Source organism: Tachysurus vachellii, chromosome 1 (genome assembly GCF_030014155.1).
Source record: "Tachysurus vachellii isolate PV-2020 chromosome 1, HZAU_Pvac_v1, whole genome shotgun sequence".
NCBI classification, from domain to species: domain Eukaryota; kingdom Metazoa; phylum Chordata; class Actinopteri; order Siluriformes; family Bagridae; genus Tachysurus; species Tachysurus vachellii.
In genome coordinates, this window is record NC_083460.1 from 4596601 (window position 1) to 4618689 (window position 22089).

General features: G+C 42.2%; 1 protein-coding gene across 1 annotated transcript; it reads left to right on the top strand.

Moving 5' to 3' along the window:
- Positions 1-854: 854 nt before the first annotated feature.
- On the top strand, positions 855-16990 carry LOC132844992 (midnolin-like). The gene is made up of 7 exons (XM_060868930.1): positions 855-1413; positions 3082-3169; positions 3293-3355; positions 11029-11421; positions 11664-11784; positions 12016-12321; positions 14650-16990. Exons 1-7 carry the CDS (start codon positions 1187-1189, stop codon positions 14910-14912), a joined length of 1461 nt encoding a protein of 486 aa, XP_060724913.1. The 5' UTR covers positions 855-1186; the 3' UTR covers positions 14913-16990.
- The last annotated feature ends 5099 nt before the right edge of the window (positions 16991-22089 follow it).

The following is a 22089-nucleotide window of genomic DNA, read 5'->3' on the forward strand; positions in this document are numbered from 1 at the left end:
TTTTTCTGTAACCCAGCTCAAGAACAGAGTCCCTAATTACTGAAGTACTGCACAGTATCTTTACAGACACCCTGTCAAACTGATTGTACGTCAAATTCTACTTAGCCAATAAAATTCTTCCCGAATCTGACTCTTTAGAAAGGCTGAATACGGGGTACGTTTTCTTATACCTTGAGATTAAAGTTATCGATTTACACTTTATATAAAATTTACATAATCTTTCAAATCAGCCTTACTTTGCTGTGATGAACTATATGTATATAAAATCTATGGATCTACCCTAGAAGCAAATAGAAATTTGATCATTTTCCCTCTTTCTGTGAACCATATGCATGTAAAGAGAGCACAGGATCTATATGTCTACCAAAGATGTGTAATATTTACCCCATTTTGAGTGAATATCTATATTCTAACATGGTGCTTTCAGAATGAATCCACCTTGGATTAACCTCAAAGATCTTAAGTTACTGTGTAACTAAAAAAAATGATTTTAATCGGCTTGAACCAGATTTTATAGTCAGGTGCAAACTGCATAAACATTCAGATTGCAGTATTAGCGTTTTCAGGAATGGTTGCTAGGTTACGGTCTCAGAGCTAAACTGTTATGAATGATTAGAGTGGGAAGTTGTAAGGACGTCGCTGATTGGCTGGAACGACACTCCTTGTGGGAGGGAGAAGGTGGGAAGGGGCGTCTCGTTCCCTACATGTGGGTGTTACGCAAACCCAGACGATTGGACAAATTGTGACTTGAAAAAGCGATAGGAACGCTGCGATTGGCCGGTGGGCGGGGTTTAAGGATCGGGTATTGGAACAAATCGAGCTCGCCACGCGCTTGCGGCGCGACATCGCGTCGAACAAGGAACGGGAAAGAAAGAGCTTTAAACACAGACTGTTTATCTTAACGATCGTGTTGGTTACAGTTTAGTGCAGAATTGTTCTGGCTCGTTTTCTGATTAAAAAAAAAAAAAATCATATCTACTTTGACTTTTTAGTACATTTAAATAAAATTAGAATAGAATTAGAGATCTGAATTGAAGTTGAAATAGAATTGAAGTTGAATCGCATCGTCCTGGCTGTGAAAAAATATACATAACCAAATAAAATCTTAGAAGATCACACATCAGAGGAATATTCACGTGGAGCCGCCGCTTTGATCTTTTTTTTGGGGGGGGGCTCGAGCTCTCGGATGGAGCAGCACGCAGAAGCGAGAGGCTGCACCGGTCACGGATCGCGATCCCGGTGTACAGAGCTCCTGCACAACGAGCACTGCATGCATTTATCCATTCAATCGACGACTGGCACACGCTTCGAGCTCTCACTCCCTGCAGAGGAGACAGTGGACGGACTGAAGAGGAGGCTTTCACAAAAGCTCCGAGTGTCCAAAGACAGGCTCGCGCTCCTGCACAAAGACACGTGAGTCGTTACAGTACAACGTATCCGGTGTTAATTAGTCCGCGCGTGCTTGAAGTGAAATCAACATTGTGGTGTTTTTTGGTTTTTTTTTACCTTTATATAACTGAGCCTATGAAAACTGCATGCTCAGCTGTGCCACGTCCACATGCTATAAACCACATGGTCAAAGAAAGCAGTACAACTTGATAACAATGAATGCAATGCGTGCATGTGTGTGAAAGCATTTGCATAGAGCTTACTAGTGGTTTTCTGGTGTGTTTTATAATAAGCTGTTAATATTAAACTGTTGATCATTTTAGACCTGGTTAAAGTTTTCCAATCGTGGTTCAGAAATCAACAGACTATGACTCGATCCTGTTTATTTATCCAGTTATCCCTATTAAAACTCATTGCATTTAGCAGACACATTGCATTCAGAGCGTTTTTATACAACTGACGCTTAAGGGCCTTACTCAGGGGCCCAACAGTGGCAGCTTGGTGGATGTGGGCATCGAACTCACAACCTTCTGATCAGTCGTCCAACACCTTAACCACTAGGCTACCACATCCCGTCACATCACTAACTACTGGGAGTTTGAGCAGTAAAAAAAACAAAACACTAACTTTGTTAAATTGTGCATTAAAAGGAGTCTTGATGGAACAGGTGCATGGACGCAGCTTACAGACAACGTAGACCGTCTCGAGAACGTCATGTTGTATTGAAGAGAATCTTAAGCGTAGATTTAACACCTCCAGTGTTTACAGAGGTCCAGCTGGACTTCAGAAACGGGTGCAGGGCAAGTTCGTTGGGCGCTGCAGGTGTTTAGTCAACACTGGGGATTTTTGCTGTGTGTACAGGAACAGTCTGCAACTGTCTATGTCTAATCAGCAAGCACACACCTGCTCATTTGACCTCATGGCTGTTAGAAAAAACCCATTCAGGCTGGTCTGTGTCAAGAGAACAGATGACGTACAATGCTCTGACACAGACACTTCTCAGAGTAGGGGTTATCATAAACGATCATAAACGCAGGGCTGCTTCACCAGACAGAGAGGAAGAGGAGTGCAGGTTTACAGCCAAGTGCTGTTAGAAGTGACATTGTTTTGTACAAAACCCAGACTTAAACTTTCGTAACTTCTCCTGGAAAGCATCTGGATTCGCCGTGGTTTTTGTCAGCGATCCAGATTGTGAGATTCTATTCAAGCATATTTTCCAGTTGAGAGATGGTTGGTCTCGACTCCCTCTTTTTTTAACTCTTCCAGGAACTGTTTAAACTTCACATCCTTTCTCTTTGTTTCCCTGTCATTAATGACTCATTCATAGTAGTTATTACTGATTAATAATCTCTGAGTTTCGGTGGGTTGTTAAATTTAGTTGTGACAATAAATAATTTAGTTCTGAGAAAGTTGAGCAATAGTGTTCTAAAAACTGCTGATTGTTTATTTCACTTTCAGAATGAATACATGTCAAAACAAACGTCTGTAGTCTGTAGTATTATTTTTTCTTTTTCTACAACAGTAAGTTGACAGTAACTACAATCATTTAATTTGGTAAATGAAGATAATGTTCATAGTATAAAATTAATCAACATCTTCTGAGCAATCAGAATTTAGCATTGATCACATTATGGTATAACTAAATGCAAAACCTGTCTGTGAAAAGTAACGGTTGTGAACCTTGTTGTACAGGAGGCTAAGCTCAGGTCGACTCCAGGATTTTGGTGTTACGGACGGGACTAAGTTGACCCTCGTGCCCTCGGTGGAGGCAGGATTGATGGTAAGCCTCAACTGACACATCTGCCATTACCTCTTCTTAAGGGTTCGACTTGAGGTTATCAAGATTCTGTGGGTCGGTGAAATTTTTCTTTGTTTGATCTTTCTTTCTTTTCTCCCAATCTAGTCTCAGGTCTCCAAACCAGAGCAGTCCATCATGCAAGCGCTGGAGAGTCTGACAGAAACTCAGGTAAGAGATAGATAAGAGGTAGTTAAAACAAATAAGCGAACAATGCTAAAAAACAGCATAGCTTTCTATTATATTGGGCTGCGTATTGTTTTTTTTTTTCTGTATCTTTGTGTAATTATCTAAAATTTACTGCTTCCACAAATGGCATGTAGTATTGTACTTTTTTGGAAGCTAGCTGTGTGGGGTTAGCTTTTAATGTTTCCTAAACGTAAATATCTGGCTAGCTAGCAGATACTATTATAAATTAAGGTATTAAATAAAACTAGATAGTTATGAGCGACTTTGGTTGGTAGGTAGTAGATGACTTTATGTTAAATTAAGTATTAATGTAAATAAAGTTAGCTTTAAACAGAGAGGTTGTCAGTGAAGTATAGTTAAACATAAATGGCTGAAATGTTAATTAGTTTGGCAGCTACATGCTATAAAGTTAAAAGTAATTAATAAGAGGAGCCGGCTAGCATTTTACACAGAAGTGGTGAAAGATAAATGCTAAATAGTTAGCTAACTTGGTAGTATTAATGTATGTAAGTAAGTAAGGTAGTAATCAAGCTGCGTTTGCACTGAAAGGTGTGGATGCAGTAAGTAAACTTTACCTAAAGAACTCGGAGAACTACTCAGGGTTCGTGTGTAAGGATGAAGTGTGATGAACAGCATCAGGCACCAGACTAAACATGGCTGCTCATATATGGAGAAATGTATCACACATGAACAGAGAGGTCTTGTCATTTAGGTGTTTAGCACAGGATGAATTTCTTTTAGACACTATGACAGCGTAGACAACACAGGGTCGACAGGATACGCTCAGTTCTGAGGAACACACACCCATAATACACCCTGTTAGCTGGCATTCCCCACCCTGCTGGCTTTTACTGAAACACACACACACATGTACACACACAGGCAGGAACACTTGCATATACTCGCAAGCACCCACGCACACATACACTTACATACATCTAGATACGTCACACAAACACACACACACACACCAGAGCTATACATGAATTGCTTTTGTAGATTGTGCTTTTGATGAACACAGCTCTGTGTGTGTTAAAGTTAGTGCTGTATTTCCATGTAAGCAAATCACACAGGATGGGTGAGTCATGTTGCTGAAGATTTGGCAGTCTGCCCATTTAAATCACTGTGTGAAATTGTGTGTGTGTGCGCTTGTGTGTTTGTGTGTGTGCACCATGCAAGCCCAGACGAACTCCACCCTGTGTGTAGTATGTAGAAGTGTTCAATTTTTTTTTATCTTTTTTCCCCTGAGTGAAGTCAGATCTGCTTCATCCTGTGTGTGTGTGTGTGTGTGTGTATGTGTGCATGTGTGTGGTCAAACAGTCAAGTTAGTGAGAAGATTTACAAGAAATTGCATCACAATGCTTCTTATTAAACGTAGGCCACCGCTTCTTCATTCACTTGCTTTTTACTCATCCCCCTCTTCTTGGTTGCTTAAAAAACACACACACACACACATTTTATTTATTCACCCACAGTGATATTCAGCATGATTTTACATTTCCTACGCTACCTGTCATTCACATAACTATCATTTTCCCACAGGAATCTTGACACTCAGTAAATCATCAGTCAGCGAGAACATGAATAAATATCGCCTGGTGAAAACCAGAGCCTGCTTTCAGACTTCAGTGGGAAAGGATGGCACATACGAAAGAGAATTTGCTTTCATAAGTATTTTTCATCTCGTTTCTCACCAATCAACATCACCTGGGTGAACACTAAACAAATTTGTGCCGTCAGTGAAAACAAAGCAGAGAAGCAGCTAATGATTAAGTCCCACTAATTATTAATGTTCACACTGGACTTTGGCCTCATTAGTCAACGTTCGCTAACATTGGCATTAGCAGAAGCACACATCCATGTAAACAATATAAAAAAAAAATTGAATAGAGATGGTGTTTGCAGTGAGAATCCGTGTGTGTGTGTGTGTGTGTGTGTGTGTGTGTGTGTTAACAGATGTGGTTATGTGCACACAGCTGAGGCGTTGTCTCTGAGGAGATGCTCCACTGCAGCAGATATTTATAACCTGGAAATCCTACCTCAGACTGTGGAAGCTGTGTGTATGTGTGTGTATGTGTGTGTGTGTGTGTGTTTGTAAGGACATTTGTGCAAACGTGTATTTCAAACCACTTGTGCAAACCTGGGTCTATGAGAAAAGGTTCCTTCCTGTTTTTGCTTTTTATAGTGTGTACAGTATGTGTGTGTGTGATGAGTGTGAGCATGTGCGGGGGTGGGGAGTTCAGGAAGCACGCCTTTTTTTGTCAGTGTTTGCTGTTACCTTGTGACTGCTTTTTCCATTGAGAGAGACGAGCGGCTCAGAGCGTTTCGCACTGACATTGTGATCCTCCTCTCTGACTGAGAGAGAGAGAGAGAGAGATGGGGGGTGTTGGCGTATATATATTTTAATCTGAACCTTTTTAGCTTATTACCACCTGAGTCACGCTTGCCGTAAAGGCCGAGTCACTGTAGCGACATGGTAAAATCACAGTACTGAAAATTGTGTGACTCAAAAGTGTCCTTTTTTCACGCATGACTCTGATTGGTCAGACGTAATGCTCTTCAGTAATTTTCTAGAACAGCAGTTCCAGCTGGTGAGCTTTTTTTTTTTTTTTTTTTTTGGAAGGAGTCTCCATTGTCAGTGTTCTGTAACAGATATTTAGTAATAAAAATGCTGTTATTTGTTTATTTATTTTTAAACCGAATGCCTTATGGAATCCTTTAAGGCAGAGGATTTCCTGTCTTCTGGATTACAAACCGAAAAGCCGTCACTGATTCTTTTCTTCTAACTGTACGACACGTGGGGTTTTATTTACTTACATGTTACGTACATAGGACAAATTTCTTGCTTCTTTTGACACTTTGGAAAGAAAGAGCATAATTTGTAAATAGCATTCTGTCCATCTGTCTCTATCTTTCTCTCTCTATCTCTCAAACAACACCCCCCCCCTCTTCTTCTTCCTCCCTCCTTTGCCTATGCTACTAATTCAGCCAGAGAATCTCATTGATTCACAAAAGGCGAGCAGCTAAAACGAGCACAGTAGGGAGTGTGGAGTGTGTGGAGTGTCTAAAAAGATTTCCGGAAATATCGAACCAACGCTCTCCTGATGAAATAAAGAGACGCTCTGGATAATCTGCAGCCCTCAGCTCTTAGCCAGAACTGCATGTCTTACAGGGACGGATGGTGATTGAGCTGGATATTGGATTTTTTTTTTTTTTTGCCCCTTCGTCAGTAATACTGACAGCCCCCCAAACACACACACACACACACACACAGAGTCCTTTTCACCTCGGTCTGTTCCCTGTGTCAGAATAGTGCTATTGTGAAAGCTTGGAGAGGTGCAAATTGGGAAAGGCGTGATTTGTATTCAGGCGACTTTTCCTTTCAGTCCATACGCAGGCATGCTCCATTCTGCTTCGATCTGGTGCGTGCGAGCGCGTGTGCGTGTGTGTGTGTGTGTGTGTGTGTGTAAAAGCTTTACTCTTATTGATCACCATATGGAGGACCAGACGTAACAGAGATGCTTTTCCAAGCTGATAAGATGGACACGCTGCTTCCGAGGTGAACTAAAGAGAGGGCAAAGATAATTTGATCATTGTAGCAGCACACACACACACACACACACACATCACACCTTAGGACAAGCTGAATAGATTTTTGCTGATTACATCCTCTCCCTGATGGTTTTTGTGGATGATCTGATGAGTTTTTTGGTGCTCCAGGCTGTATAGATATCACTATGAGCTTCAAGATCCAATAAGTCCAATAAAGATCTCGTGCCTCATGCATGAATTTTGGGGTTTAAATACTGTTGTTTTTTTTTATTTTTTAACATTAAGCTGTTATAGCTATGTGTATGCTTTGTTAGAACTCTTCAAAGGTGTTGTGGTGGTTCTGTACACACACACATCAGGTAGCGTTTGCTTGCTTTTACATGTTCGTGTGTTGCAGTTGTTGAACAGTATCACTGTTGGGTTTGTTGGTCTTGACTAACATCACTATTGACTTTCCCACTACTTTGTAAGTCTGAACAACATTTCTGTGGGTTTTTCTCTCTGAGAATCATTTGCTCTAAGTGGTCTATCGGTCTGAACATCAATATTGTTAAATTCGTTGCCCTAAACTGCAAAGATGTTGGTCTTCTTGGTCTTAACAGCAACAGTATCGGATTTTGTTCATCTGAACAGCATTGATGTTGGCTAGAAGAGAATTTGTGTTGGGTTCGTGTTGGGTTTGTAAATAGCATTGGTGTTGGGTGGCCACTACTGCTCTTTCCTCATCGTGGTCTTCTTCAGAATTTGAAAGGCGTGACATCTGGTCTCTCAGGCACCACCCTGTTTATTGCCTATCGTTACATCTACTACACAACTCCGGCAATGAGTAGACTTTATCTTGTTCCTCTATTCCTCTCTCTCTTTCTTTCTCTCTCTTTCTCTCTCACGGGGTAATCTGCAGCCCTGGTCTGCTATAATTGGAAATCATTGGCTCTTAATAGCACTGTGCTGGGAGGGAGAATTGAGGGCCATCTGTATGGCCTCAGGATCAATGGAGAAACGACCGGGTGGAGGGTCTGACCTTTCCCACCCTGGGTGGAGCTTAATAATGCAAACTATTTACTTGCTAAATTAAAAGGAGTTTCTTCTTCTTCTTCTTCTTCTTCTTCGTCTTCGTCTTTTAAATGTAACAGATATAGCATCAGTGTCTTAGTACACAGTTTGTATTGTTGGTATTGTGGTCGATTCTGCACCATATATGGTCTAAAATAAAGTATAAGTTCCATGTGCGTGATTTCATTCCTAGCTGTACACGAATAGGGGTGTATAATGAGGTTGGTGTTGGGGTTAGACTTCCATAAATAGTAAGGCTACCGTTTGTGTCGTGATCGCTTTCAGCTTTCATTCGCCACTCGCCTTTGTGCTTGAAGTGGTCGGCATCGTGACTGGGCTTTTCCAAACAGAGACCGAGAGCGTGAGTGAGATATAGAGGGTGGGGGGGTGAGAGAGCTTTGAGAAATCTCTCTATCCTCAAGCCTTTGAGCCGGGTAAAGACGAACCTGTCCATGAGCTCACCGGTTTAAATGCTCACGAGACGTCTGCTTAATAGAAAGCTGGCTCACGTCCGGGCAGCTGAGAGAGATTTCTGCACTGCTCAAGTCAAGACGCATTCACGAGGCTAATCAAACACTCTGCTTTGTCTGCAAGACTCTCCTCTTGTCTCGTAACAGGACGAGGAGTCACGATCGCAGAGGGATGTTTGATTCTTGATTACAGCTCATGTATAATTCTGTTATTCAAGGCTCCTTGAGATAAAACAACAGGAAGAGGACTAACATTAAGAGGCTTTTGAAACGTCCTTATCAAACCCTAATTTCGGGGCTTACTCTTCACCAAGTGCTGCTCATGCTGAGGTGACCTTCCTTTTTTACTGACTTCCCTCTGCATGGGTGCTGATCGGGGATCTTTTTATTTTTTTATTTTTTTTTTTTCACTTGATTACAGGGAAGTGATCAGAGGCAGATCAGAAGTGGAACATTACTTTGAGATTCGGTGTTTGAATCATGATGTTTGATGGTCGCAGCCCTTTATTTTCTGCGCCTCTCTTATCTCGCATCAAACAAAGAGACTCCGCTCCATCTGCCGAGTCGAAAACAGTCAGCGCTCCAAGCTCCACCTCATCTCATCTCTGTGGTATTTTTTTTCTCTCGACGTCTTTCCCCCCCCCCACCCTTCCCTCCCCCCTTTCTTTAAAAAGCTCCCGGTGAGGGAGGGATGCCATGGCTGCGAACGATTTCTTTGAGCTTCAGGCTTTCTTAAAGTTACAGACTCCCTTCCCCTCCCCCATCGCTTTTTCTCCTCTCTGCTTTCCTTCCCTCGCACGCATACGCATATGCATACGCCCACATACAGTATTTTCCTTCACCTCCATCTGCTTCTATCACGTTGTGTGATCTGAATACTGACGTACCTCCTTAAAGAAGCCTGCTCAACCCAGATTCCCCGGCTTGCAGAGCTGACACCAATACGACTACACACACTTCTCACACTTTCCTGAAAGCCAAATGATCCTGACAACGTCGTTCTAAGATCTACCGTACATATGCTTCCTTACGGCACGGTAACCGAGTGGCCTGGCAACGTGAGATATTCTTTATTGCAGTTGCTTGCTGTAGCTGGTTTCGTAAGATTGCCCTGTAGCGCTGAAGATAAAACGCAGCGACGGCTGTGAAGGTCTATAGTCCGCCATGTGAAAAGGTCACTCTGGATTTCTCTGTCTCTTCTGCTGTCACGCTCCACCCACAACCGTGATTGACGCTTAGCAAAGAGACTAGAGCCATCTATCAAACCAGAAGGCCACCTGCCCACACACCCGGCTCAAATACTAGACCCAAACGCATACTCCGCACACCTACACACGGGTAACCTTTACTCTTGGGGTTCCCGACAAAAATATACCCAGGTTTGTTAGAAGCTTGAACTTTTATGTGCTTTGTATTTCAGCATTTCATGTCTTTTTTTCTTCTTCTTCTTCTTCTTTGTTTTTTCTTCTTTGTTTCTGGTGCGCGGCTGTGCCTACGTTTACGTCTTTGAGGAAATTAAATGCTTGACGTGAGCAGGTCATGGCCCAAATCTAAAAGAATCATTTCGTATTTTCAGATGTTTACAATTTTCTCACGTTTAAAAAGACCCAGCTTTAACGCAGCAGATATCACATGTATATTTACATAATTCCTTCATCTATAGAGAACTGTGAGTGATTAGTGTCAGACCAACATGCTCTCATATCCCTGTTTTCTTAGCCCTGAAAGTACACGCTTCTTCTCTGCGCTCTCAAAACGTTAACCCTCAAACCTTTGAACATTGTTCTAGCTGTGAAGTGGCGCTTTTCCTTCGTGCAGTCTGCTTTATTAGGCGTGCACATGCTCTTTGTCTCTTTCTCAGCGCATTTAGCGTGCTGTGGTCAGGCGTCAGCGAGAAGTAGACCTTTATTTATGAGCGCTCGCTGGCACTGACATCACCGCAGTGGTTCGTGAGTCATTCACATCAGCGCTTCGGCGGGTTTCCCTCACCCTGTCCTCCTCGCCTGGAGGGCTCCTTGACCTGATTAACGTAGGAGGGATGGACACAGGGTGCCCTATTGAGGATGGGGTTTCATCTAGACAAGGCCTGGTAGTTATTAGACAAGAATGCAGAGGAGGAGATTGAGCAGACGTGGAGGGGCTGTGTAATACTGAAGCGATAATAGCAGTCTGGCTAAAAACCTAAATTGTGTAATGTTTTCTTTGTAACTTGCTGTGGAACATCTCTACACCTTTATACTTAATAATAATGCTAAGATCTATAAATATCCGTTAATGTGCAAACTGGAAACAGCACCATGTTCTTCTGCCATTCCAAATAACCTCGTTTCACTAAACCTAGCTAAATTACTGGGGCATTTCTTCCACATAAATGAAACTGACATGTCAGTATCTGAGCATTTCAATTTTGGAACATGTTCTAATATTGTTGCCTTAACAACCATGATTTTATTTGTCCTTACCGTTTTATCTCAGTCTGTTTTTTTTTGGTGGGGAAGTGAGCGCTCTGGTTTCCTAACACATGTCGCAACAGAAGAGAAGTGGTGCTAATGTTCCTCTCTGCTCTCTTCCTGTTCCTAGGTTGGTGACTTCCTATCAGGCCGCTCTCCGCTGACGCTTGCCCTTCGTGTTGGGGATCACATGATGTTCGTGCAGCTGCAACTGGCCGCGCAAAACTCAGGGGTCCAGCAGTGCAACACTAGGGGTCCTTCGAACACACCCAGGAACCCTGCGATGCCCTGTGGGGGAAGCAGTCAGCAGCCACATACACCACCTACTCCAGCCACTGCCCAGAACAACCAGAGGGCATCAACTGGACACCACACTCACCACGCCCATCACACCCACCACACCCAACATTCATACCTGTCACCCCCGTCCAGTCCGACACTTTCCCCAGGCTCTGTCCATTATCCTCACCTGCCCACAGGTGCCTGTAGTCCTGCCCCCAGAGCAGCCGCACCTTTCCAACAGGTAAAATCGTATTGAGATTTATATCATCTCTCAATTTATTCTTGTGCTTATTAAACATTATAACAATATGTTTTACAGCTTAGTTTTTGCCACTGAGGCATTTTCTTGCATTAACTCTTAGCCCTTTTGGACTTTTGCTTATTTGTAAGATTTTTCAGAGGAGTGTAAAAACTCTTTTCACAGTTTGAAGAAGTTTCAGTGTAACACGTGTGTGTGTGTGTGTGTGTGTGTGTCTTTTTTAGGGTGAGTGTGGGTCTTCAGGTGTAAGTGGAAGCACCAGCTCATGGCCAGGTCGTAAAGCAGGTGCGGTGATAGAGAGCTTTGTGAACCACGCTCCTGGGGTTTTCTCTGGAACCTTCTCAGGTATTACACTTTGGAAATCTTTTGACTTAAAATAAGCCATAAAACTTTTGTATCGCTAAAATGCAGCAGTATTAAAAACGATTTGTCTGAATCATAACTTTCTGTCACCTGACTTTTTTTATACGACTGGAAAGGACTTATACAAAAAATGTGTTTATAAATTCACACCCCTGCACACTCAGCTGCGTGTGTTTTTGTTGTATACTTAGATAAATCTCTCCCTCTCTTCAGGCACCCTTCACCCGAACTGTCAGGACAGCACCGGGCGCCCTCGCCGTGACATTAGCACCATCTTGCAGATCCTCAATGATCTACTGAGTGCCACACGCCACTACCCAGGCACACCTCCCACCTTGGCCCAGCTCCGCTGCCATACTCAGACACCGGTGTCTCCCCCAGCAACGCCGCCTGCTTCACCGTGCCCGCCTCCCTCACCCACTGTCATGGAGCTTCCATTAGCACCTGTGTCACCATTATCATCCTCACCTACCTCAGACAGACCGGCACTGAGCCAAGGCCGCATCGGCAAACCTCTTGGTAAGTACAATACACACCTACACTCCTTATGCAGAAATGGGCTTTCGTGTCTGTCAGTCACTGTGAAGGAGGTGTGGTCACTGCATCTTTCATTACCATGAAAGTAGGCGTGGCTATAACACTCATTAGTCTCCCTGTAGTCCTTCTGAAGGTGGCGTGGCCTCTTCAACTGTTAGTCCAAGGCAAGGAGGCTGACACTAAAGATCGAGCACAATATTGAGGAAATGTCGGAAAATGTTTCAGTAATTCTATATTACATCATTGACCACTTTTTTACGTTCCACTCAACCCTGGATTGTTGGTCAGGGTGTCTAATGAAAGGAACACAAACCCTTCTGGTGTACACATTGTTTGTGTGTGTTTGTGTTTTAAATGGTTTCCCTCCAGGTTTCCTCCTGGTTCCACTTTTCTGCTTCAAATCTCTAAGCTCATCTGTGAAGCTCTAACATAGACTCCCTACCAGTCTGCTTTTGCCTTTATACGGAGCTCAAACGCGCACACACACACACACACACACACGTACACACATTCGTTGCTGACAGGCTGTGCATTGTGGGGGCGTCGACAGCAGAGCGGAGAGCACCATAAAGCTTCATTCCTGAAGTGTTTGGGTTGCGTTCGAGCAGCTCTGTGGTCAACGATGCATTTAGCCTTCATGACCGACTTTTGACTCAGAGATTCTCTCACGCACACAAACACACACATACATGCACATTAAAGGGTAGAAGGAGGAAGGTAGAGTTAGAAGGTAGAGTTAGAAGGTAGAGTTAGAAGGTAGAGTTAGAAGGTAGAGTTAGAAGGTAGAGTTAGAAGGTAGAGTTAGAAGGTTTACTTCTAAGTTTGCATTCCTCTCATTTAGTGCACTGATTTATCATTCAGACGTTTGGCCCCAAACCCCCCTTTACCCCCTTCCTCCCCAACACGCACACACATACTGCATGTGTGTGCGTGTGTGTGCGTGTGTAACTGTACTGCCTGGTCAACATTAATCAGTTCCAATAACACACACATACACACACACACACACACACACACACACACACACACAAATTTGACATCGGATGTGTTTCTAAGAACGAGTCAAAGTGAATTAGTCAAAGTCTTCACATCACATCTGTTTGGGCTCTAAGGGGCTGAGAGAACCTGGGCATCTGGGTCAGAGGTCATACGGGTGTATTTGTGTACACTCATGTGAATGTGTGTGTTCAGTGGAAACATGCTGATGAGGTTTAAATGATGCATGAGCAGAGCCAAGCCGCAGGGCTGTGGAAAGAATAGACCTCTTCCTCCACCAGTGACCCGAGACTTCAGCCTCGCTTCCATGCCACTCTTGTGCCAGTGCACGCTTGTTTTCCCAGCATGCTCAGCGCTCACGTGTGGCTTTCAGTGCTTAGATTAGCCATGCTAATGGAAGACAAGTGCTACAGGCTAGCATGCATTATGAATTTGTTTTCTCTCAGCTTGGTGACACACCAAATACCTTACTGTGTGTTAGCATGAAAAAGAATGTAAAAAAAAAAAAAAGCAGAAGTGAGCAGAATTATTGACACTCCCATAATTCTTTCATGACGGCGGCGCCGCTGATGGACAACAGTCTTGTTTCTGTTGCTAGGTTGCGGTTAATAATGAAAGCAAAGCCGTTTCTCAAATCGAAACCAACAGCAGCCTGATGGTGAAACGAGACGCAGAGTTCGCGTTAGACTGTTTGCGTCTCAGTATTTGTTGCGTAATATTTCCTCTGTGATTTCCCTCTACATCTATGCTAGATTTCATTTTTACAGTCTGAGGTAATTTCATATAAAATTGACCAGTTTTATATGTTGTGTGTAATAGTGAAGGAATGTTTCAGTAACCACCGTCAGATCGGAACAGAAGCGGATTCTTCTCTCTGAAATATCCGTCGATTCTGTCAACTTGTCTTTTGTGAATACTTGTCTCATCAGCGCGGTTGTAGCCTAGTTGTTAAGGTGATGGATGACTGATTGGGAGTAGTTTGACTCCCAGCTCCACCTGAGTAAGGCCCTTAACCCTCAATTGCTCAGGGTGTCTGTAAATGCTGTAAATGTAAAACTGGGTCAGTTCTTTTCTTTCGTAATATGACGTCTTTTACACACGCAGTAGACGGAGAGATGATTCTGAACACTATTATTCCTTTATATGTACTTAGTTATTTTTAGCAAGTGAGCATAAACAGTGTACAGGGAAAGAATGAGGGTCACAAAGTCATTTCCTAATGCAGTTGCTCTTGTTTGATGCTTCACAAGGGCACGTGAATGTATACGGAGATTAAACACGGATTATATATATTTTGTCCTTTCTGTTCTACAGGAGAGCCATCCAGGCAGACGGAGAATAGGGTGATGCGCTGTAAGGTGGAGCGTTTGCAGTTATTGCTGCAGCAGAGGAGGCTTCGCAGGCGGGCGAGGAGAGAGCCCCGGGCCCCGTATCACTGGCTGAGCGAGCGCAAATCCACCCGAAGCCACAGTAACAGCAGCCTGAGCAGCGACGGCTCCATCGACATGGACTACGACGAGGCGCTGTGGAAGAACGACGTCCAGGCCGACATCGGCTCCGAGTTCGTCGTGGCCTGAACGGACATCCCAAAAAAAAAAAGAAAGAAAGAAAGAAAGAAAGAAAGAGAAGAGAATGAGAAGTAACTGAAAGAGAAAGAGTTTACACACGTAACAATGTGTAATGCTGGAATTTTTAGCGACCGTTCCATTTGAAACACAGAATTGTATTTGGAAGAGAACTCACCTTCTTTCTACAGCATGAAGCGAACCAAGCGAGCGTCTCTCTGTACTCTGGATACACACCATGTACCAGACTCAGTGGTTCAAACCGGACAGTCTGACATTTGCTCACTTGACCATCTCAACACGGTGGTGGTTTGAGTTGTCATTACGAAATGCGTCATGTAGCATTATGAAGCAAGAAATTCAGGTGTTTCTCTCTGGTTTATTACATTTTGCACACTTCTTGACCTGTGAGCATTAAGATTTCCTTTTTTTTTTTTTTAAGAAGAAACTCAAATGCGAACTCAAATGAAAAAGTCAGCTTCAGAAAGCATTTATTACAGCCCCATTCTCTGCTTGTTCACACGTCTATCTGTAACTCTATCTACTGGTTCAAGTATTAAGGTCATATCACAGTGCCTCTGTTTACCATTTTATTGTAATGAAGAATCAAATGTGGATTCTTTTTTTTTTTTTTTTTTTCTTTTTTTTTTTTTTTCCCCCATTTCTTTTTGCTGCTACGAAGGATGACGTGTGAAAGCGAGGAGTCGCGTCTCGATCGTCCGTCTCTTTCTACACAGGACCCGACTTTGCAGAAACGTACAATTCTGCATGCTTCTCGAACGTACAAGGACCCGTTCGGTGGAGTCGTTCACGGTTTGGCTCTGTAGCACCATTTTACAAGAGACGATGACTTGTGTAGTGTTTTAGGTTTAGGTCACTTGCTGTTTGTTCCACATACGCCCATGGAGATGACGAGTTCTGGACATCTTTTACACTATGGACCATCGCTGTCTCAACATTTATATGATTGAGAGAAAACTGGAAATGAGATATATTGACAAATATGGATGGACCTTGTGTACAGTGGCCTTACATATCTTTTAAAAAAATAAAAAAAAGTGCAGGCACTGGAAACTCTGGATCCTTGACGTGTATCGTGATTTTTTTTTTGATTTTTTTTTTATTTTATTGTAATAAATAAGGACACACCATTAGAGCATTAGTGAAAGGCTCCTGTGCCTCAACAATGTGCCTGAGACAAACGGAACAAAGACGTTTCTTTCCTCGTTTGATAAGTCGCTCAGAAACAGAGATAAAAAAAAAGAAAACTTGCTCTGTTTTTTTTTTTCTTTTCTTTTTGTTTTTCTTTCATTCATGATGTAACGTCTGTCCTGTGTATCTTCTGTGAATCTTTTGTCTTGTGTACATCCTGTCTTTCCTTCTTGAAACAGGAATCTCTCCGTAAATATATAGATATATATATATATATATTCAAACGTATGGAAAAAAGAGGAACAGGTCCAAATATACAAATATTACCCTGGAAACATACTCATAAAATGTCACGATGTGTACTGTACGTCTTCTGTTTCAGCACCAAGTTCCCAAAATATTGTTACCTGGATGCATGGGATATGATCTAATTTATTTAAGGTTTGAAATGAATATACGAGTAGTTCATAAGGAAATATACGCATTTGGTTGGGATGTTGTTTTTAAAGTTGACGACAATGGGGGTTTTTTTTTTTGGGTTTTTTTTTTTGTCAACGCTGCGTTTTTCGTTGCCCGTACCGTCTTGTGATCTCACAGGTGAGGAGCCTCTGCTTGTGTAGCACATTTTTATAACTGTTTTAATTTATAAAGCCGATCTCGCAACTGTGAAGAAACGTTATCTGATGTTTTTCTTGTCACCTCTTTTTTTGTGAGTGTTTTTTCCTTTCGTCGTCGTCGTTGTTTTTCTCTTTATTTCCATTTTTTTTGTGTGTGTGTGTGTATTTTGTCAAAAAAAATTAAACCTGGTATTGTAAAAGAAGGGAAACAACTAAAACAACCGATTTTCTTTGTTCCTAAGCAATACATTTCATTGTGGCTTGCTGTAGACATTTTTTTTTTTTCTCTTTAGGTAATAAATTTTCATTTTAATTCCAAAATGTTGGTGTCTATTGTTCTTGTTCCTTGACTTGACAAAATTTCTGATGAGGATTAGAAGAAAAAAAATACGCTTTAGTCGTGCAAGACTGTGGTGATGAAATCAACTGCTTTTTATTTCGGTTGTAATTGTTTCATTAAAAAAATAATCCGCTCAGACGTACACACAGCTGTGGATTTCAGCCGTTGCTATTACACACACACACACACACACACACACACACAGGTGTGTTTGTCAGTTGCTGGTTAATCTCTCAGTGTGGCTGTTCGTGGCTTGGTGTCACCACGTAGCATAAATGCTAAATGTTAAAAGAGGAATGAAATCAAAGAAAGTAAAAGCTTCACATATTTACCCAGAGAATGACTTCAGACTCGCAGTGTGTGCACTAATACAAAAAACACACTAAGACACACAATCAGTAAGCCCATGTGACTGCCTGGTGCCAACCATTGTTTTGTGTCTAGGTTTTTATTTATAGTTGCCTGACAGACAAATAGTTTCCACATCCACGAAAAAATCCTACGTCTCTTTGACTTTTATCATGTATGTGCTCTATGTTAATATTTAATACACTTTGTCGTACTGCATGTTCACACCTGCTGCACTACACATCAGCTAGCGGGGTTTTTTTTTTTTACAGTATGGTGACTGATCATCTTTTCAGGGAAATATAAAAACTGAGCAACATAAAGTACGGCACAAAGCTGCCATATAAAATGTTCCATGTGAAGACAAAACACAATAAAAAATTTGCCCAGTAACTTACTGTCTTTCTCCAGTGTGATACATCAAGTCACGTCCTTTAGTCTGTATTAATGTATTTAACTAGCTAGCTAGCGTACCATGCTTTTAGCCTAATCAGGTTTCCAGCCAACCAAAAACATAGGACTGGCCAGCAAATCAGAGCTTTTACTAGTCAGGTGGTTAAGCTAATATTTTTCATTTGTCCGATCCTGCCTAACCATTACAGCCAATCTGATCATTCATTCATTTTCTACCGCTTATCAAAACTACCTCGGGTCACGGGGAGCCTGTGCCTATCTCAGGTGTCATTGGGCATCAAGGCAGGATACACCCTGGACAGAGTGCCAACCCATCACAGGGCACACACACACTCTCATTCACTCATGCAGTCACACACTACGGACAATTTTCCAGAGATGCCAATCAACCTACCATGCATGTCTTTGAACCGGGGGAGGAAACCGGAGTACCCGGAGGAAACCCCCGAGGCACGGGGAGAACATGCAAACTCCACACACACAAGGCGGAGGCGGGAATCGAACCCCCAACCCTGGAGGTATGAGGCGAACGTGCTAACCACTAAGCCACCGCACCAATCTGATCCATAAAAATATATTACTGGTCAATCCAGGTGTCCATCTAAATGTACATATTTTATTTCATTTACTGTCTTGTATACAAACACGTTAAAGGAGCTCCAGGGTTTGTGCAGTACAGGATCTACAATTTTTCATATTTTATGACACTAGTTTCATTTATTATTTAGTTAGTGAAGTTAAAAGTGTAATATAGTATTTGTCTTTAATCAAATCTGCTCTGAGTTGTTTTAGATGTAAGGTGATTTGTAAAATAGTTTTTGTAACTTAATTTTAATACTTAAACTAAATAAGCTGTTTAGGTGAAACTCTGGAACTGGTTCTGCTGATGCTAGCTTATAAAAATAAAACGCTCCAGCGGCTCCAACAAATAAATAGTGTAATATGGTTTAAGGTTTAACTAGATGAATTCTGGTACATTAATCCGAGCTGCAGTAATGAAGGGATCATAGAGGGGAATTTTATTTCACTCCAACTGAGGGATGTGATAGCCTAGTGGTTAAGGCATTGGCCTACTGCTCAGATGGTCATGAGTTTGAAACCCAAGTCCACCAATCTGCTTCCGCTGGGCCCCTGAGCAAGGCTCTTAAGCCTCAGTTGTATAAAATGTGAGTGAGACAGCAAAGAAAACATACTATTTCTAAAAATCACTTGCATTTAGACACAAAGCCAATGGGAATTTACAAACATCTGGATCATCGTGACTTTAACAATCCACAAGGTTCCATTATCCATCTATAATACACATACATACAAAGTATAGCACTTCCTCTTCAATTCAATTTTTAATGAACGTCATACATAACAATAGACATTGTCACAAAGCTGCTTTACAGAAAACTGGATATAGATTGAAATCTCTAACGTGATGTGATAGAGGTGATAATAGCTTGAGACAACAAGAGAAAGAAACCTAGAGAGGAACCAGAATCAAAAGAGAATTCCTCCGACTTCGTCCTCCTCTGAGTGACAGCGAAGAGTGAGTAAAAATACAAGTACTGTGTTGAAATGATGTTCAGTGAGAGTGGTATCTAGTACCAGTATCTAGTTCTGGTTAATATTATGAATAGCATCTATGCTAATTCCTCTCCACTTGCTTCTCTTCTACTACGCATCCCAAAGGCATCCAGAGATTGTAGCAGCTCCAGTTGTGTTCTGCTTCATGAAGGTTTTGGTCGTTCAGTGAGAAGATGCATCAAACCTGTGAAGATCCAGAGGCATCTAGAGATGTACCAGCTCCAGTTGGGTTCCTCTTAATGAGGATTTCGAACAATGCCAACTTCACGTGGTCTCTGAGAACAACAACCTCCGAATCAATATACAATCGTCGGATTGTATATGACTGTAGAAAGGACATTATTCATATTCACACGCTCCGGTGTCATCCGAATGAGGATGAGGTTCTCTTTTGAGTCTGGTTCCTCTCAAGGTTTCTTCCTCTTCCATCTAAGGGAGTTTTTCCTCACCACAGTCACCTCAGTCATCTCAGGCTTGTTCATTGAGGATAAATACATACAAATTTCAATTTAAGTCTAATATTAATCTTGAATTTTTGTTTTATATCAATCTTTGTATATCGTCGCTGTCGGGCGGAATCCTCGTATCTCCAAAACCGTTATATTTCAGGAAATTAAAAAACGCCGTACCTTATCTGCAGTGCACAGGGTTTAGTCCGCGTTGCAGTGGATTGTCTTGCGCTAAATTCCTGTCCTCAGACGAGCACCAGAACTAGCGGGGGTCAAGATTTTTTTTTCTTTGAGCCCAGTGTTTTGAAGACATTTACCTCAGAAGACGTGTTGATTCATTGCGACTCTTCTTGAGGAGAAATATGCCGTGAAGCTCTCCCGCGGAGTGAGGAAGAGGTGGACAGTTGAAGTGTCGAATGAAGTTATGAGATTTGCGCTCAAGCTATTTTCAAGACTTTAGATTGGTTAATAACTTACAGACCCACGTGGGGACTGACCAATAGCATCGATATGTGAAAAAATATGAAATTGACAAAATTTGGACATACGAGGTTTCTGCCCGACAGCGACGTATAATTAGCCTCTGATACATTACAGCATGGTGGAATAGTTTTCTTTGTACTGTATATCCCAGCGTTAGAGGTTGGGGTCAGAGTGCAGGGTCAGCCATGATACAGCACACATAGAGCAGAGAGCGTTAAGGGCCTTGCTCAAGAGCCCAACAGTAGTAGCTTTGTGGTGCTGAGGCTTAAATTTCCAATCAACAACCCCGAGCCACTTTAACCACTTGAGTCACCACTGCCTTGTCAGAAGTAAACAGACTGTGTGACAATGTGTGTATTAACAGTGTGTCAGGATCAGGCACCAGCCTCACATCAAAAATTGTATTTTTGCACACAGTACATTGCATTTAGACATGTGGTGTGTGTGTGTGTGTGTGGGTGTGTGTGGGTGTGTGTGGGTGTGTGTGGGTGTGTGTGTGTATACAGATTGCAACTGTACTACCTGGGCAAAATTATTCAGTTCCACTATCTAACAGACACACACACATGCACACACACACCATTGCATATATAAAGTTTATGTCCAGTATACATATCTTTGTGTGTGTGTGTGTGTGTGTGTGTGTGTGTGTGTGTGTGTGTGTGTGTGTGTGTGTGTGTGTGTGTGTGTGTGTATACAGATTGCAACTGTACTACCTGGGCAAAGTTATTCAGTTCCACTATCTAACAGACACACACACACATGCACACACACCATTGCATATATAAAGTTTATGTCCAGTATACATATCTTTGTGTGTGTGTGTGTGTGTGTGTGTGTGTGTGTGTGTGTGTGTGTGTGTGTGTATACAGATTGCAACTGTACTACCTGGGCAAAATTATTCAGTTCCACTATCTAACAGACACACACACACATGCACACACACCATTGCATATATAAAGTTTATGTCCAGTATACATATCTTTGTGTGTGTGTGTGTGTGTGTGTGTGTGTGTGTGAATACAGATTGCAACTGTACTACCTGGGCAACATTATTCAGTTCCACTATCTAACAGACACACACACATATGCACACACACACCATTGCATATATAAAGTTTATGTCCAGTATACATATCTTTCTGTGTGTGTGTGTGTGTGTGTGTGTGTGTGTGTGTGTGTGTGTGTGTGTGTGTGTGTGTGTTTTCAATAGATTATAGGTTATCCGACAATAACTCCTGAAGCCAGCTCCTGTCTACTGGCAAGTGCTTCTGATTACTATGTTCAATATAATGTGGATTTGTTCATTCTTCCCCCTTCATCATTAATCGTCCCCAGTCGGTTCAGACATTCAGACATTTCCCACAGGGCATAACAGATCTCCTGCTCAAGTCCAAGTTGCCTTTTCTAAAAAGCACATCTAATTAAGATGGTAAAAATAACTTGGGGTGTGGGGACGTTCGGGGTGTTGTGTGGGGGTGGGGGGGGTGATGTTTGGGTGGGGTCGAATGTAATTATGTGGTGTGGAGATCCTTGGAGATATCTCAGTAATCAATAGCCAGAGATGCGCTTTATAATTAGACTACATTAGGAGAGAACACTGGAGGATCACCATGCACCATCAATGGGTTTATCACACAGCAGTGACCAAGGTGTACCCATAAACCATTCGGCTCACTTTATCTGTAAGGACGATTCACAGTCTGGGTATAATGAAGCAATTCAGAGGTACAGCAATTTACTATTGCAATGAGCTGAGCTTGCCTTCTGTGTTGAAGTAACCACTTTTATGGACCCGATCAGCCAATGTT

Excerpts from the sequence above, each read along its gene's own strand:
- LOC132844992 (XM_060868930.1), top strand. The coding sequence starts at position 1,187 with ATGGAGCAGCACGCAGAAGCGAGAGGCTGCACCGGTCACGGATCGCGA. Across the intron at positions 3,170-3,292 it reads CGGTGGAGGCAGGATTGATG|TCTCAGGTCTCCAAACCAGA; the intron begins GTAAGCCTCAAC and ends CTCCCAATCTAG. Across the intron at positions 11,422-11,663 it reads CAGCCGCACCTTTCCAACAG|GGTGAGTGTGGGTCTTCAGG; the intron begins GTAAAATCGTAT and ends TGTCTTTTTTAG.